The sequence below is a fragment of the Tachypleus tridentatus genome, chromosome 10 (genome assembly GCF_004210375.1).
Source record: "Tachypleus tridentatus isolate NWPU-2018 chromosome 10, ASM421037v1, whole genome shotgun sequence".
Lineage (NCBI taxonomy): Eukaryota > Metazoa > Arthropoda > Merostomata > Xiphosura > Limulidae > Tachypleus > Tachypleus tridentatus.
The window spans coordinates 159,212,045-159,228,129 of NC_134834.1; the positions used below are offsets into that span (position 1 = coordinate 159,212,045).

At 32.6% G+C, this 16,085-nt stretch overlaps 1 protein-coding gene across 4 annotated transcripts in view; it reads right to left on the bottom strand.

Annotated features, from left to right (window-relative positions):
* LOC143230757 (phospholipid-transporting ATPase VD-like) overlaps positions 1–16,085 on the bottom strand; it is a 78,790-nt gene that overhangs the window by 6,439 nt on the left and 56,266 nt on the right. For all 4 annotated transcript variants that reach the window (XR_013016617.1, XM_076464874.1, XM_076464876.1 and 1 more), the window contains 5 exons: positions 10,988–11,042; positions 9,533–9,735; positions 8,359–8,559; positions 8,042–8,122; positions 4,426–4,530 (listed from right to left, as the gene is read on the bottom strand). Coding sequence is in view for 3 of the 4 variants with exons in the window: in XM_076464874.1 (XP_076320989.1) it covers positions 4,426–4,530; positions 8,042–8,122; positions 8,359–8,559; positions 9,533–9,735; positions 10,988–11,042 (645 nt within the window). In the remaining variant the exon portion in view is untranslated. The remainder of the gene's footprint in view (positions 1–4,425; positions 4,531–8,041; positions 8,123–8,358; positions 8,560–9,532; positions 9,736–10,987; positions 11,043–16,085) is intronic.

The following is a 16,085-nucleotide window of genomic DNA, read 5'->3' on the forward strand; positions in this document are numbered from 1 at the left end:
ATGAAAAATGATATTTCTAAGTAAATCTAAACAATAAACAAGTATTTTTATTTTTAAATAGTATTTCACATTTTTATGTACATAAAAAACATTTTAATTTTTTTGTTTGTTGACAAATGTGTTTATTTCAAGTTTATGTTTATATGAGGCTGTAGTTTTATTTATTGTGCCAAAAAAACTGAAGTTAGCACAATGAATGTTTTCCATTAGCTGTCACACCTATTGGAGACCACTCTCAATCAGAACAGGACAAGAAAAGTTGAACATTACTGTAAATATGTCAGTAAGAAAGTTTTTGGCACTTGAATATAATTTCTTTGAACTTTCAAACAAGTTTATTTTAACAAATTTCCTTGTATGTTGTTTCACTATATAGACAAAACTTGAATTGCCACTATTAGTAAATGTATGTAATAGCTCACAGTACAGGTAGTTTGAATAACACCACCTGATCCTAGTTACATGATTAATCCTGTTACAAGAGAGAATCAAAGGATACAGACAGCATTATATTACAAATAAAATCACTTTACAACACATAAAAGATTACTCCTTCTGACATTCCTCTCATTATAGGTAAGATTTATATTGAAATTTGAAACTTGAGCTCTTTAGTGTACTGGTGCCCCAACTGTGAAAATGTCACAACTTACCTTATATTATTGAGACAAATGTGTTTTGTTTCACAACCAACATATGGGTTTTATTGTTGTCACTTGTACACCAAGTTTTAAACCCTTTGCAAAATATATCAGAATAAACCTTTTATATATTAGTTACATTGTACGAATTATAAAACAACAACAATATAAGTGTAAACCTTACTACAAAGTACAGATAGTTAGAAGGAAGAATACAAAAATTGTTATGTGGTACTATTAGTATGTACAAATCACACAACATTATCATTCTAAATACTGAATCATTTTTTATTATGAATTAAATACAAAATTATTCTAAGTTATTGAACTGAAAACTACTAATTTAAATGCAAAAAAATACTTAAAAAAGTACAAACTCTTTCAGTTCAAAGTACCAAGCGTAATTCACATAAAGACCATGCACTTGCCACTCGATACATCTTAACCCCAACATTCGTGGGTCAACTTCTTTCCTAGATACCTATCTATTTTGAGCTCATTTTTAAGCATAATGACTAATATAAATAAATATACAATATAGCAGAACTTAAGTTACATTAGAAAAATAATAAAAATTACATACGTCCTATGCATTTTTCCCAGAGTCAAATTTTCTAAGGCTTATAAGAAAAGTATTATAGTCACTATTATATACAACCTCTACACAAAATGACATTTATTATATGAAGTACAGCAAAAATTTATATTGTAAAACTCAGAGAACAAAGTTTCACCACATGCTCTCACTATCATCCTATAATTTTTTTAAAAGTGAAATACAGTGATTGGAATAACATGATAAACAAATTGACACCTTTGACTAGAATAAACTAAAAGTTTTACAATAAAGGTTTAACACACACAAATGGTATTTTCTACAGAATACAAACTGAAAAACGTTTAAATATCAGAATTACATGGAAGAACCAGCACTTAAGTGCAAGGGAAGAATATTTTCTTTGAGAGTACTTATTTATAATCTGAAACATTTTCAGAATTTTTTTACTTAATTTCTTCTCAAACTTCATTAAATAACACACTTTAGTACAAATAATTGAATACGAGGTCTGTTCAAAAAATATTTGGACTGTTTGAATTGTGAGGCTCCAGTTGGTTCCAGGGGAATCTGCTTGATGTCACTAGGTTTGCACAGATCAGCTGATTACGACGCCATTTCCCAATTGCAGATATCTTCATTTGTGTATTAGCTACGCAGTTTTAAGTGAAGTGCGATTTTTTTCGTTTGGCAATTTCAGAATGAATGACCTGAAGGAGCAACGACTTGTGAAATTTTGTGTTAAACTTGGAAAATCTGCGACAGAAACTTTTGCTATGCTTAACACAGCTTACGGTGATGTTGCTAATGAAGCGTACGGCATGTTTCAAGTGGCATGAATGTTTTAAGAATGGTCGACAGTCCATTGAAGATGATGAGCATCCTGGACGTCCTTCCACGTCAACAAAATCAACACCCTGGTGCAGCCAAATCGACGTCTGACTGTCAGGGAGCTTGCTGAAGAGTGTGGGATATCAGTTGGATCTTGTTACGAGATTTTGACTGAAAAATTGAAGATGCACCGCGTTGCTGTGAAATTTGTGTCACGCCTGATGACAGACGAACAAAAAGCCCATCATGTCCAGGTTTGTCAGGAACTGCTTGATCGTTCAGAAGAAGATGAAAACTTCTTGTCAAGGATCATAACAGGTGATGAATCATGGGTTTATGGTTATGACATTGAAATGAAGGTCCAATCATCCAAGTGAATGAGTGAAACATCCCCCAGACCCAAAAAAGCTCGCCAAGTTCGATCCAAGGTCAAGGTGATGCTGACAGTTTTCTTCAATGCTAAGAGTGTTGTTCACCACGAGTACCTCCCCGAAGGCTCCACAGTGAACCAGACTTACTACATTGAAGTTCTGAAACGTCTAAGGGACGCCATCAGTCGCAAAAGGCCAGAAATGTGGAGGAGTGGCGACTGGTTTTTCCATCACAACGCTCCAGCCTATTCAGCCCTCAGAACTCGAGAGTTTTTGGCCAAACACTCGATCACTGTTCTTCCCCACCCCCCTATTCACCTGACCTTGCTCTTTGTGATTTTTTCTTATTCCCCAAACTCAAAAGACCCATGAAAGGAAGAAGATTTGAGACGATTCCTGAGATTAAGGCAAATGCGATGAAGGAGCTGGAGGACATTACAAAAGAAGCGTACCAGGACTTTTTCAACAAGTGGAAACACCATTGGGATAAGTGTGTGCATTGGGGAGGAGAGTACTTTGAAGGGGTCCCAGACCTGTAACTTCTAAATAAAGTACATTTTGTTTTATGACGTCAGTCCGCATATTTTTTGAACAGACCTCGTATTATGCTACTATTTAAAAAAAAAATTGGTCTTCTATAATTTTGTCAATTCACAAATTCAAATTTGCCCATACAATAAGACAAAATGGCTCCAGTAGATAAAGAGTTAAAAAGCTTAAGTTCAAGGTAAAATAGAAATTACCAGTCAATAATAGATTAATATTAGATGATTGTAACATGCAGATACTCAATGCTTTGTATGCTATACAATTATCTCTGGGAAGCCAACCCATGTTTAGAAGTGATGAAATGAAAAAAAGAAGAAAAAGAAAGATGTATACATAATATTACATTTACTTGCCCATATCCATAGAATAATTACTTTAGAAGACACAAAGGTTTATTTAAAGTATGTTTCAGACAAATATGTTTTGTTTGAAAAGGCCAATTTTGTTGGAGGGGGATGTTGTATCTTAGTCTAGGAATGTTTGTCCATTGCTGTGCATTATATATAAAAAAAATTTGTTACCCAGAAGCTATAAATACTCACTATATTCTCAAACAAATCTCTCTGACAATCTGCACCATAACAATTTACATCTCAAACTGATGTGGTCAAATATTCAATAGCTACAGTAAATCATCATGAACTGTATCAGATACCTACCATATGTAGTTCAGAATAATAAAAAAACAACAAACAAGATAAAAAAAATTGGGAATTTAAAAACCTGCAAATAGTGATTGTAAAAAAGGTAAGCAAATAAGACTGGAGATGTTATTTACTTGAACTGCAAATCCCTATTTTGACTCTGCCAAATGTAAAGGGGTTTGTAGTTTGAGTAAACAATGTCTATAATATCACCAGCTTTGCTTCCTTAATTTTTTATGATCCCTATTTTGAGTTGTTTTCTTTTAAATTCCCAACTTTTTATTTGCCTTGTTACACTTTGAGTGTCATATAAACAATTTTCTTTACCAGTTCTGATTTGTATAACAAAATAATTGAATATATTTTTTTTAACCAACTTTTTGATGGGTAGTTACTTATTCACAAATCCTAACACCTATAGCTATAGTTGTGAATTCTATTCTTACCCAAGATTGGATTGTCATAATAACCAGATGTAAGCAATTATTATTTAAACTGTAGTTCCTATCGCTACAGATGTCAATACAGATTCTACACAAAACTGTCTTTTCATAGTTACATATGTAGAATGTTTTTATTCAAAATTTTCTTTTTATGCAGATGTTCACAGGTACTGCTTTCTGAGAGTACATGAACATGTACATAATCACTGTTCTTACAAAACAATCTTAGTTTTTATGACTACATGTCAATATTAGTTTTCATCTAAACCATCATTTCTCTGACAGAGTGCAAGTGGGTAGGCAGTGTTCTTATCCAAGACCTGGTTTATTTTGGAGACATGTTCTTACTCAATATTCAGCATCTATGACAACATACAGATACTTCCTTACCCATGATCTGGTTTCTATAGCTAAATGTGCCAATTGCACCAGAACACATGCTGTAAAGATGGTGGATCCAAACTCCCACATTCCAAAATCACTGTCATAGAAACCCTGAAAATGAAGAAAGACTTAACATTTTTTATTTCACTTTTGAATTATTTTCAAAGCATGTTTCTTTGTTTTCTTTATTTTTTCAAAACTACTTATAGAAACTTCTATTTTATCCCAGTTCACCTTCATAAAAGTCAGTTTTAGATTTCAGTTTGTCATGCCGTATGTTCATAACTTCAAGTTCACACATTTCATCCAATTATGTCACAGCCATAAGATACTTTAACTCCTTTCTGTGTACTGAAAACTTTTATTTTTGATTACAGACCTTTACTGCTAACTTTCTTTATCTTCTATGTTACCCTATATAATTGTGAATATTATTAAGGAAGTACCAATTGCTTGCTATTACATACAGTAGACTGTTGACATATACCTGTCATATATATAAAAAACAAAAGTGGTATTGACATACTAGATACAAGATTACAGTAAAAAACATTTTAAATTTATAACTACAATACATAATTACAGAGGCCTGTGATGGTTTTATTGTCTTGAAATTTTTACATTCTACAGTCATTTGTGTACACTGAATCTGAAAATATCCATTTTTATTCATTATGTGCAGACTTTTCACAAAACATCATGGTGCAATATGTAAAAAAAAAGACCACAACATGTAATTTTGAGACTAAAAGGCAGAGATTTTACTCACAAAATAATTCAGCATGAATAAGAAAGCATATTCATTTTACATCAACATTCTTCCCTTTTCTTCAGTTTCTTTGTATTTTTGTTAACAAACGTAATAATAAAGATGTTAATTGTACTAAATAATGTAATAATTAATCCAAGTAAGAGTTTTTGCTTCCTGATCTGTAAAAAATTCTTATATGATAGAAAAAAATTAACATCATTTTTGAAATATGTGCAGCTGAATTATGGAAAATCCATCACTAAAACAAAACAATTTTTATGAAGTTTAACTTCATAGACCTGTATTATTAAACACAGTATCATAAGAGAAAAATCTTTCAAGAATTCTCATCTCCGTAACCCTACGTTTGGATAGGTTTACAATTATAATGGTTGAATATAATACCCTAGATGAACCATAGTTTTCATAGCAAAAGGGTTAATCTTGTTCACACCTAGACAGTCACTGTTTAAATAACTGACAATATAAATAACATTACTTCATATGTCAGATACAAATTGGTTGACATATTATTACATTTTTCTTTACTTTTACTCATAAGTTCTAATAATTCTAAGTGCATTTAACTGTTTAATCTTTTCCCCTGCCAATTATTGCACATATGGGAACTAAACAGTTTGAGAACAATTTATCCATGGAATCCATCTTTTTGTTTCAAACAGAATCACACAAACAAAAGGTTATTTCAGTTTCTTAAATGTCATTAAAAGAACTAAGTTAGGAAAATATTTCCATAATTTTGAACTTAACACTTGATGCACAAGTCAATCAGATGAAAAATTGCAGAATCTGAGGGTAGAAAATAGTCCCTACCTATACTGAGGATCTGTTGTTCAAAAAAAAACTACTAAAGTCCTCAAAAGAGAATGATCTGATAACCTCAAATCAACAGTTTTCTGTGATACAACATTTCATGCTCATATACCAGGTAGTAAGTAGGTGGACTCTAGCAGAAGTGATAATCACTGAACTGTTGTGTAATTGGTGTCCCTATGCAATGTCCCATTATGATTAGGTTATGAGGAAAATGAAAAATGATGATTGGAAAATGTTTGGGAAATTTTACAATTCTGCTTTTCTTCTCCTATCAATGTTTTCTCTATCCCACTCCTGCTACATGGAGTAATAACTGTTAAAGTTCTGTTTTTTTTGCCAATGAGGTGCTAAAAACATAACTGCAACAAGTGCAAACTCAATGTATCAAGATTCTCAGTGCAAGTAATATGGTGTTAGCTGCATTTTCTTCCATTTCTTCTTCATTTTCCACTTCTTTCTTGTGCCCAACAAGCAGACATAGACAACCAAAAAGGATGAAATGAGACAAGTGGGAAAGGCACATGACAACAACTGCTGAAGTATGACAATATGCTTTGGAGACATCTTTCCTATAGTGCTAGGATTGTCAACCCCTATCCCTGCTGGATCAGTAAAAGTACCTGTTTTTTCATGCTGTGGAATTCATCTGCCCTGTGCCGCCTCCTCTTACCCTCCATCTTTTCACTGCGACAGGAACTCTCTCATGATTGCAATCACATTTACTGCACTTTCTAACTGTACAAGAGCTTTTCTTGTAACTTCCTTGGACATCACTATAAATTGAGAAGTGATTTCTGATAAGAACTGTAGTAGTTTGTGAAGCAACAGAAGACCACTTCATGACACTTCTAGTTTTTAGGATCTTTTATTATCTTGGAAGCTGTGTAAAAGTGGTGTTTTGATTGACTGAAAAACATGGATAGTCAATTATAAAAGACAGTGTAGACTGAAAATAATGAGAAATGGATATGCTCATTTGAGTCTGATAATCTGGACAAATCATTTGGCATATGTAGAATAAATGTATCTCTAATTCTGGAAAAATTTTTTCCATGTTTTGCATGTTTTTGTTTTTTTTATTTTTAAATTTTGCACAAAGCTACTCGAGGGCTATCTGCACTAGCCGTTCATTTATTTAGCAGTGTAAGACTAAAGGGAAGGCAGCTAGTCATCACCACCCACCACCAACTCTTGGGCTACTCTTTTACCAACGAATAGTGGGATTGAACGTCACATTATACCGACCCCATGGCTAAAAGGGAGAGCATGTTTGGTGCAACCAGGATTCAAATCCGCAGATTAGGAGTCAAACACCTTAACCCACCTGGCCATGCTGGGCCTATTTTAAATAATAACTATAAAATAGTTTAAGTTTTTCAAGAACTTTTATAAAGATGGGAATTAAGAGCAGCATTGTTTGAGAAAGAAGATACTTTCACTTCCCATTCAAGATGTCTCAAAACTTTAAAGATTAACTTAATGGACAGATTACTCAGTCACAGAACATTTGAAAAAGATAAGCCTAGTAGTAAAATATTTGAATTTAATATTCAATTGAAGTTAAGCTTGCACCATCAAATTAGTTTCTTTTCAATCAACAGTGAAACCTAAATGGATTCATACAAGACACACTTTACTAAAATATAAAGTTTATTATATCTTTAAAAGAAAAAAAAGTACTAATAACAGTAACAAGATGATATAATAATGTTACTACTTTGTTAAAAATAATGAAACATGATCATTTTTTCCTTTAAAAACCATAAAAATAAACAGTGTAGGACTAGATAAAATGTAAGCAGTGCTCTACAACATCCAATATAACTAAAATGCACTATAAAAATCAAATATAATTAGCTAATATTCTGGTAAATTTAATAGAACAATAATGTTCTGTTACATATCACTTAGCAAGCTTATACACTGTGAGAATGGATATAAAACACAACTATTCAGTGTTTTTTTCTCTGGAAACATATGTAAATTCTATCCATAATTTTTTACTAGTTTTAATAAATAATTAACACAACTCACCAATAATGGTACAAAAAAGATTATTATACTCTGATAAAGTGAATCCAACATGTTTAGCCAGAAGGAATATTTGGTATAAACCTAAGATGAAGAAGAAAGAGATCCAAATTAATAATTTGATAATTTCATCCCAGACTTTAGCTTTACACATTGCATTCATAAAGATGCATGCAATTGACAACAGTAACAAAATATATTGATATTACTCAATTGTTAATGAAATCAGGTTTTTTTGTTTTTTTTTATAAGATTCATTACACACTGCATGAATGAGCAAAGATTAAGGATAATACCTGAATGCTAAAAAAAAAACTTACTGAGCAGTGTCGTCCTTGTGAATACAGGCTAGGCTTTCGAAGTAACACATCTGCAGGACAATCTTGATCATAGATGCCAAGCACCAAAGGTGGTAAAGCAGTAAAAACAACATTGAATAGCATGAGGTAAAGTTGATCAATCATGACCATACCCGAAAATCCACAGTATAGCTGATACCAGAATATCACAAATATGAATGACTGTAAAAAACAGACTAGATTAGCAACAAAGATGCAACACACATTTATTATCTTAATTATGTAATGTCCACAAGTAACATGCAACTATTTTTCTTCACAATTCTGTGCTTCTTTAATTTCTTCTGTAGTTGAAAACCTTTCCTAAAAGTAATAAAGACCTAAAATTATTGTGGTTTTCAGGTATACTGATGACATACAAATATCCTGGAAAGGTAAAACAGAGTAATATTTCAAACACAGATTGAAAAGGTAAAACAAGTTTAAAAAAAAATTGATGAACATAATTCATACGAGTCTCACAGAGTAAATACAGTCACAGGATCAAGCTGGTATGAGCTTAGAAGCTTCAATGTAACAGCTATTATAGTACATAACCATTATTTAAGTAAATGGACTAATGAAGGTCTATGACAATTTTACATCTGGTTTACTAGGGAGACATTAAGTACATGCAGAAAAAAAATGGAGGAAAAATTCATAAAAACCTAGGTTTACCAAAAAATATTATGTAAATAAAGATAATGATATTAACACATTGTCACATACATTTATTATAATTAACTTCTGTACATTATAAAATTCAATGGTTTGTTGTGAAAGTTGTGTATATAAATTAACTTTATTTGTGGTGATTAAAAGTTAAAAAATAACATACATGTCCTAAAACATTTTCTAATTACAACACTGAAGAAAGAGTAACATGTAATATTATGAATACATTTTAGGCTAATTAGGTTGTAATTAATAACATAAACATTAATGAAGACAACATCAATAATATGTGCATAATTTATTAATATTACACTTTTATACTTCTGGTATATAAATAGTATAATTGAACCCATCATTTTATTATAATATATTTAAGAAAACATTTTTTAAAACTATAAAATTAAATATATAATAAAAAACACAAAGTTGATCTTTTACCATGAGACTACATACTTCATAAATAACAAATGAAAAAACTAACAGCATTTTTGTAGAAAAAGTATAGCACAGTGCGAGCTAGTCTATCATAGCACCAGTGTCCATGAACCAACAATAAGCGTTCTAAGTGTCGAAATCGTGTCACAGCAAAGTCACTAGCCATAACAGCTTGCATGCCTTCCTGCCCACTAATGCCAACACCAACATCAGCTTTCTGAATCATACTGACATCATTAGCACCATCACCTTTAAAAATACAGAAAATATACATTTACTTTGAAGTAATTATAACTAGTATTTTTTAGTTTCACCTTGCTAACAGTATTTGCAACCTAAACTAGTAGAGAAAGTAATAAAAATAGGTAATTTTGTTTCAATGTCATATTAGCTTTATAATGGATCATGATTTTAATAATGCTACCTCAGGAAAAACACACCTACATTTTTTTAACTCAACCCATGTTCAAACTATTAGCATGACAACCTTAAAATATAATTAATTATTATAGTTTCTGTACAGTTTATATTAATGATGATGCAGAACTTGATGGAAAACATGGGAACTCAACTGTTTAACAAATTTAACTTTATTCTCAGTTCACAGAAATAACTCACACCATATCTGCAGTCTTTTATTTTTCTCCAAAATATTATTCAGTTTGTTAAAAATATTTGCCTGAAACTCTTTAAGAAATTTTCCTAAATAATATTGCATTGAACAAAAAGTAAGAAAGATCATTTTCAAAAGCTATACAAGTATACATAAAATGTATATTAAATATTAAAACACAACATTAAATCAAGTCCAACAATTTCCATTCCATTTTTGACCTATAAATTAGGATGAAAAAAAAAAAAAACTGTAATCACTAGCCATAAATCATAAGAATTTTAGGCTTCCTTTTAAAAGTGTAGAAAAGAGTGAAGCAAATATTGACATTTTACCTAATAATTGGTTACTATTGCTAGATATGGGTTACATTAGTGATAGTATGCTATATTCAGTATATGTGGCATACTGAAATAGATATCTCACATACTACTTCACATGTTATATTATAAAACTGTGTATCATTAAACCTTAAGGTTTGGTTTGTTTTTGTTTTGTGTAATGAGGATTCAAATCCGCAACCCTTGAATTACGAGTCGAGCACTTTAACCATCTGGCCATGCTGGGCCAAACCTTAAAAAAAGTACATCTTTCTAATATTTCTGAATAAGCCTTGATACCTAATTAAATGGACTATAAAGTTCTCTAACAGTTACTAAAAGCAAAATGGGAAAAAGTATTCTAGAGGTTTTTTTGGTGAACTTCTGATGCTTAGAATGTTTTTAAAAAACCTTGTTACTTCTGAGGAAAAAAATTTCCAGAAATAAATGATCAGAATTTAAACATAAAAGATGCATTCTCAGCCACTACTGTACACTAAAAGTAACTAGTAAAGAAACACAAGAAAATATTTTTTAATGAGAAAAACATGCAAAACATTACACTCACCTATTGCCAAAGTCATTACATTGAGTTTTTCTTTCATCAATTTCACTATTGAGGCCTATTAAAGAAAAGAATATCCTACAGTGATTATTTTTCTACACTGAAAATATTTTTCTGATTGGTACTTACCTCTACTCACATGTGTGGCTATTCTCATTCAGTGCTGCCCTTTACATTGCAAGCTTCAAGCTTTGAACTCCCACTTACCTCATGATTAATGTGGTTCACAGTATCTTCACATGTAAATTGTCTTGCAACAATCCTCCACCTATAGGAGTGTGATATACCTTCCAAACTATCACTAAAAAGGGAATGGGAACAGACTGGATACAGGAGGAAAACAACACATACTGAAAATCTAAATACCCTTGCAAAGGACTGGCTAAATGCCAAGGTAGAGTGGCAGGAGCAAATAGTAAAAAACCAAACAACACCAACTCCAGAAAGGGCTGTACAGAGATATGAGCTTGGATATCATCAGCATATTGACCCATGAAACCACATTCTGTAAGACAATCCAATTTAGGACCTCACAACATCAACCCTTGGGATTTACCAAACAGAGGTGGAGTGACAGTTTCAGGGCAGGATATAATATACAGTCGTACAATACAGAATTTGACAGATATGTAGTATACCCAGACAGGCAACCCTTGCTTTAGGATTCTACATCTAAACGGGACATGCCACTTAAAGGAAAAATTAGATATAGAAAAGATAACATACCAAGTCACAACCATACCAATGTCTGGAGAATGGTGACAGACAGAAGGTGATACCAAGATAAAGAAGACACAGCCAATGATGTAGGTGATGGAAGGCAAACATATGGGGTATAGTCTACAAACCAGACTGAAGAACTTCTTCCAATGAATGACAGAGGTAAAAAAGTGAAAACCATTAAAAAAGACCAAATCAGCTATGTAACAATAAAGAGAATGAAGAGACCACAGAAGAGTATTTAGATCAGACTAGGAATAAAGGTGGGAAATAGAGGGATGGCAAATTAAAAAGAAGGAAGAATAATATCCCTCATGAGTTGCTAAACATTTTGGTAAGAAAGATCAATATGGATAAAGGAGAACATAAATTGTATGGAATAGTATGTGTGAAATACAAAGATATTAGATCAGCAACACCTACAGGCTAAAAGTAATAGGAAATAAGTCTTAAGACATAAGTGATACAGGGAATATAAGGAAAATAGTTTAGAAGGAAGGAGAAAGAGGCAGTGACTTAATTGACATTGCAGTCTGAAAGAAATGCCTAACACAGAGGCCACAAATAAAAAATGAAAGCAATAAAAGAGAGATAGAAGGAGAGCAAAATGATATATGGCACCTGGAATATGCAAGGTGTTGGATAGGATTGCTCTATACCCAGTTAAAGAAGAGACCAAAGCCTCACGATCAAATAGCCAGGTGAAAAAATCCATAAGAAAAGGAATGAGGAATGGTAGGTTGAGAAGTGAAAAATTCCTAATTCAAAGACCAATGGCAAAAGATGTTCAACTTGCGTTGACAGACTGCTGAGAAGGAAGAACAAATGGTCAATGCTAAAAGGAAAGCAAATATCCTTGCAAAGTTTGAGAGTGAGAAGAGTTGGATGAATAACCAATGATCATTGCTGATGAAGAATGAATAGACTGAAAAGAAAATGCACTGAGAATAGTTTGGAGCTGAAGGAGACAAAGTAACCATGGTTGTGGTCACTAGTAAGGAGCAACAAGATGGAACTCACATAGAGTAAAATGTATGACTGAAATCCTCTTAAGAATGAGTCAGATAGCAATGTAGACATAAAGATACCAGTTGGTCCAGTCATGACTGAAAGAATCTACTGTTGGGGCCTGAGGATGAGGAACCAGAGACAAAGAAAAAATAGTAACTTGGTGTTGAGGAAAATAGTAAGAGCATCCAGATAAGGAGTACTTCACCAATTGCAGAGCCACTGGAAAATCTGAGGACAAGGGGGACCACTCTGTGAAATAAATCCAACTTGATCGAGAAAGAAAATCAGTCATGAGGTTAACAGTACCCAGAATATGACAACAATTAGATGTATCCATAGCATGTGGGCACAATAAAGTAATTCAAATGATCAACCACAAAAGGAATGGGAACAGGTGTCATCTTGGTTCATGATGAGTTGTTTCAATACAATAGGAAGAAAATTACCTGAAGCAAGTTGTACTGCAAGAGGCTCCAAAATGTTGATATAGTATGACATTTTGCTCTGAGACTATTGACCAGAAGCCATCCACTGAGTGATTCAGGAAATGGTACCCCAATCATCATATTGTTCTTGTTCATGTATAACGGAAGGAGAAAGGGTGACTGTGGAGTAAAAAGAATCGTCAGCAAGATTCAATTGATCTCAAATGTTCATGAAAGAGAACATGTACATAACCAAAGAAGATGAGAGGTAACAAAGAATTCCAAGTCCTCAAAAGGTACGTATTGAAAAACACACCTAAATGGACAAGATATTGAATAGACATCAGAAATAGGCTTCTCCAACTTGAGAATCCAACTAGCTTGAGACACTTCTGTCAATAGCAAATGAGTGTGTTGAAAAGACTCTAGTTCAGAACAAGTTAACAGGGGTCAATTGTCCAAGTACTGGTAAAAGTGCAAACCTTGTAAAGCAATGGTTTTGACCACCCAATAAAAGACATAGTGCTGAAGTATACCTCATAGGTAAAGAAGGAATATGATATACAACCTTATAATGGACAAACTGATGGTAGCAATGGGACTGATAAGTAAAATGGAGTTAAGTATTTGAGACATCTCATTTGGTCATCTACAGACCTGGAGGAAAAACATACTAAAATGTGTAAAAGGATTCCATGGTAAAGCAAAGAAGATAACCAGAAACTGACTGACTGAGATGGAGCAGATTGATCACAGGATGGCATACCCCAGTTTTCTTGAAGACAACAAAAAAATCTGGAACAACAGCCTAAAAACTCTGGCTGACAGACTCAATAACTCACTGTGATAGAAGAATCAGCAGAGTCTCATATAGACACTGACTAGTAGCAGCAGGTTTCCAATGTAATGGGAAAGAATATAGGTATAGAAAACAGAGGAGGGAAAAGAAAATAGACAAAAAGTCCATATGACAAACCTTGGATCACCCATACTTTGGGTCTGAACTCTCACCACAAGTGAACAAAATTGGCCAAATGTGCTTTATGGACTAAAAACACCTGATAGTCACTGGAAATGCTGATGATACATGAATCCCTGGTGGTAGAAACTAAAAGGAAGAGCATGTTTGGTTGGACAAGGACTTAAACCTGTGACCTTCAGATTGTGAGTTAAGCATCCTTACCACCTGGACATGCCAGGCCCAAATAGATAGAATCATATGCATAAGGAAGGTGCATCATGCTCATTTATTGTGTGATGACTTACATGCAAAACTGCTGTGAACTACATTTTAATCATGATGCATGCAAAAAAACTTTTGCATATTGAGGGCAGGACCAAACAAGAATAGCCACACATGGTAGTGGAGGTAAGATACTGTATCTGAATTTCATATTCTGATTATAGCTATATTTTTAATTTCAAAACATTTCCCAAAACCTGAATAAAATTTGTTACATACAAAATAGGAAAAAAACCACACAATTTTAATGTTGAAAGAAGTGTTTTTAAGACAATACTTCAAAATATTGTGGTATTCTGAAACTTGAAACATAAAACATACATAATATAATAATTCAGTAATGACAGGTTTATGAATTGTACAGGCTAAAAAAATTAAGTGTTTTATTGCCAGTGAGATCAGAGATCATTTCCTGTAACTTGGTGCTATTATTTATCATGACACATGTCAATGGATGTCCACAGCCAACACTGCAATATCATCAGCACAGATACTTTAACCTTCAGCAGAATGTTGTTGCACTAGTTTACTACACTAACCCTTGAACCAAGGAGGAGTTGAGTTACATTTAATAAAATAGTAAACCTTTCAATGAACATCATAAAACATAAATAGCATATAATTAACTGAAACATTAAATACAAAGACCTAAATTCACTCCATCTGTCTGTCTAACTAACATAGTTGTATGTGAAAAACACCGTAAAGTGTTAGCAAGAATAAAAGTGAAACAGTGCTAAAATCAGTTTGTCTAGTTCTGTGTGAAATTGTTTAAACCAATTTTAAGATAACTACTGGGTGATAATATCTTAAAATGCATCTTTTCTATGAACTATAAATATATAGCTTGAATAAGTATAACTGGCTGAGAAAACACAATCGTGTGTATAGAAAACATATGTGGCTTCTGTCAGAAGTTTCATGAAACTTATTACTCTTTTCTCTGAACATGCCCTAAAGACCTTGAAAGGAGAATGTGTAAACAGAGCAATTAACTTTGTTTCTGTAAGTACATAGTACAGTGTACATAAACAAGTGTTAAAGTTGCAAAGATTGGACAAAAGCAAACGCGTGTCCCCCATGTCCACAAAGTTGAAATGTATTAATTTTTCTACAGTTTCTTTTCAAATAAATTAATTAAAACTTAAATAATTTAAAACAAATATCAAAACATACATTATAAAAACTAATAGTAAAACTGTTTAATTAAAATTTGAATTTAACTCATTGAAAGCTCATGTTAGTCAGAAAATGTTAAAAAAAGGAAAATTGGAACCATATGGTTAAAGGAGGCATAGGCAACGTTATGCAAATATATAATTACAACATCTTTAATATAAGCAAAATAGAGAACTCAATAAAGTTTTTTTTAATCAAGAGAAAATATGTATTTCCTTTTTCATAACAAATTATATAAAATCCAGCTTGATCAGGACTATGACATATTCCAGTAGGCCTGATGAGCTCTGATGTTGAACGAAAGACTGCTTTAGCACTGGATTATCAGATACAGAGCATGTGACATTATATATTTTATTTACTTCCACTCATAACATTTTAAAAAGGCATATTAAAAGCAGAATATGTAAAGCAGCTTTTACAAAGAAAAAGTGCATTCAGGTTCGTCACCATGACAAAATGTGAGAGATGGCCTGTAGATAAATTTCACAACTTTAAGTTATTACATGATTGTGACGTTATA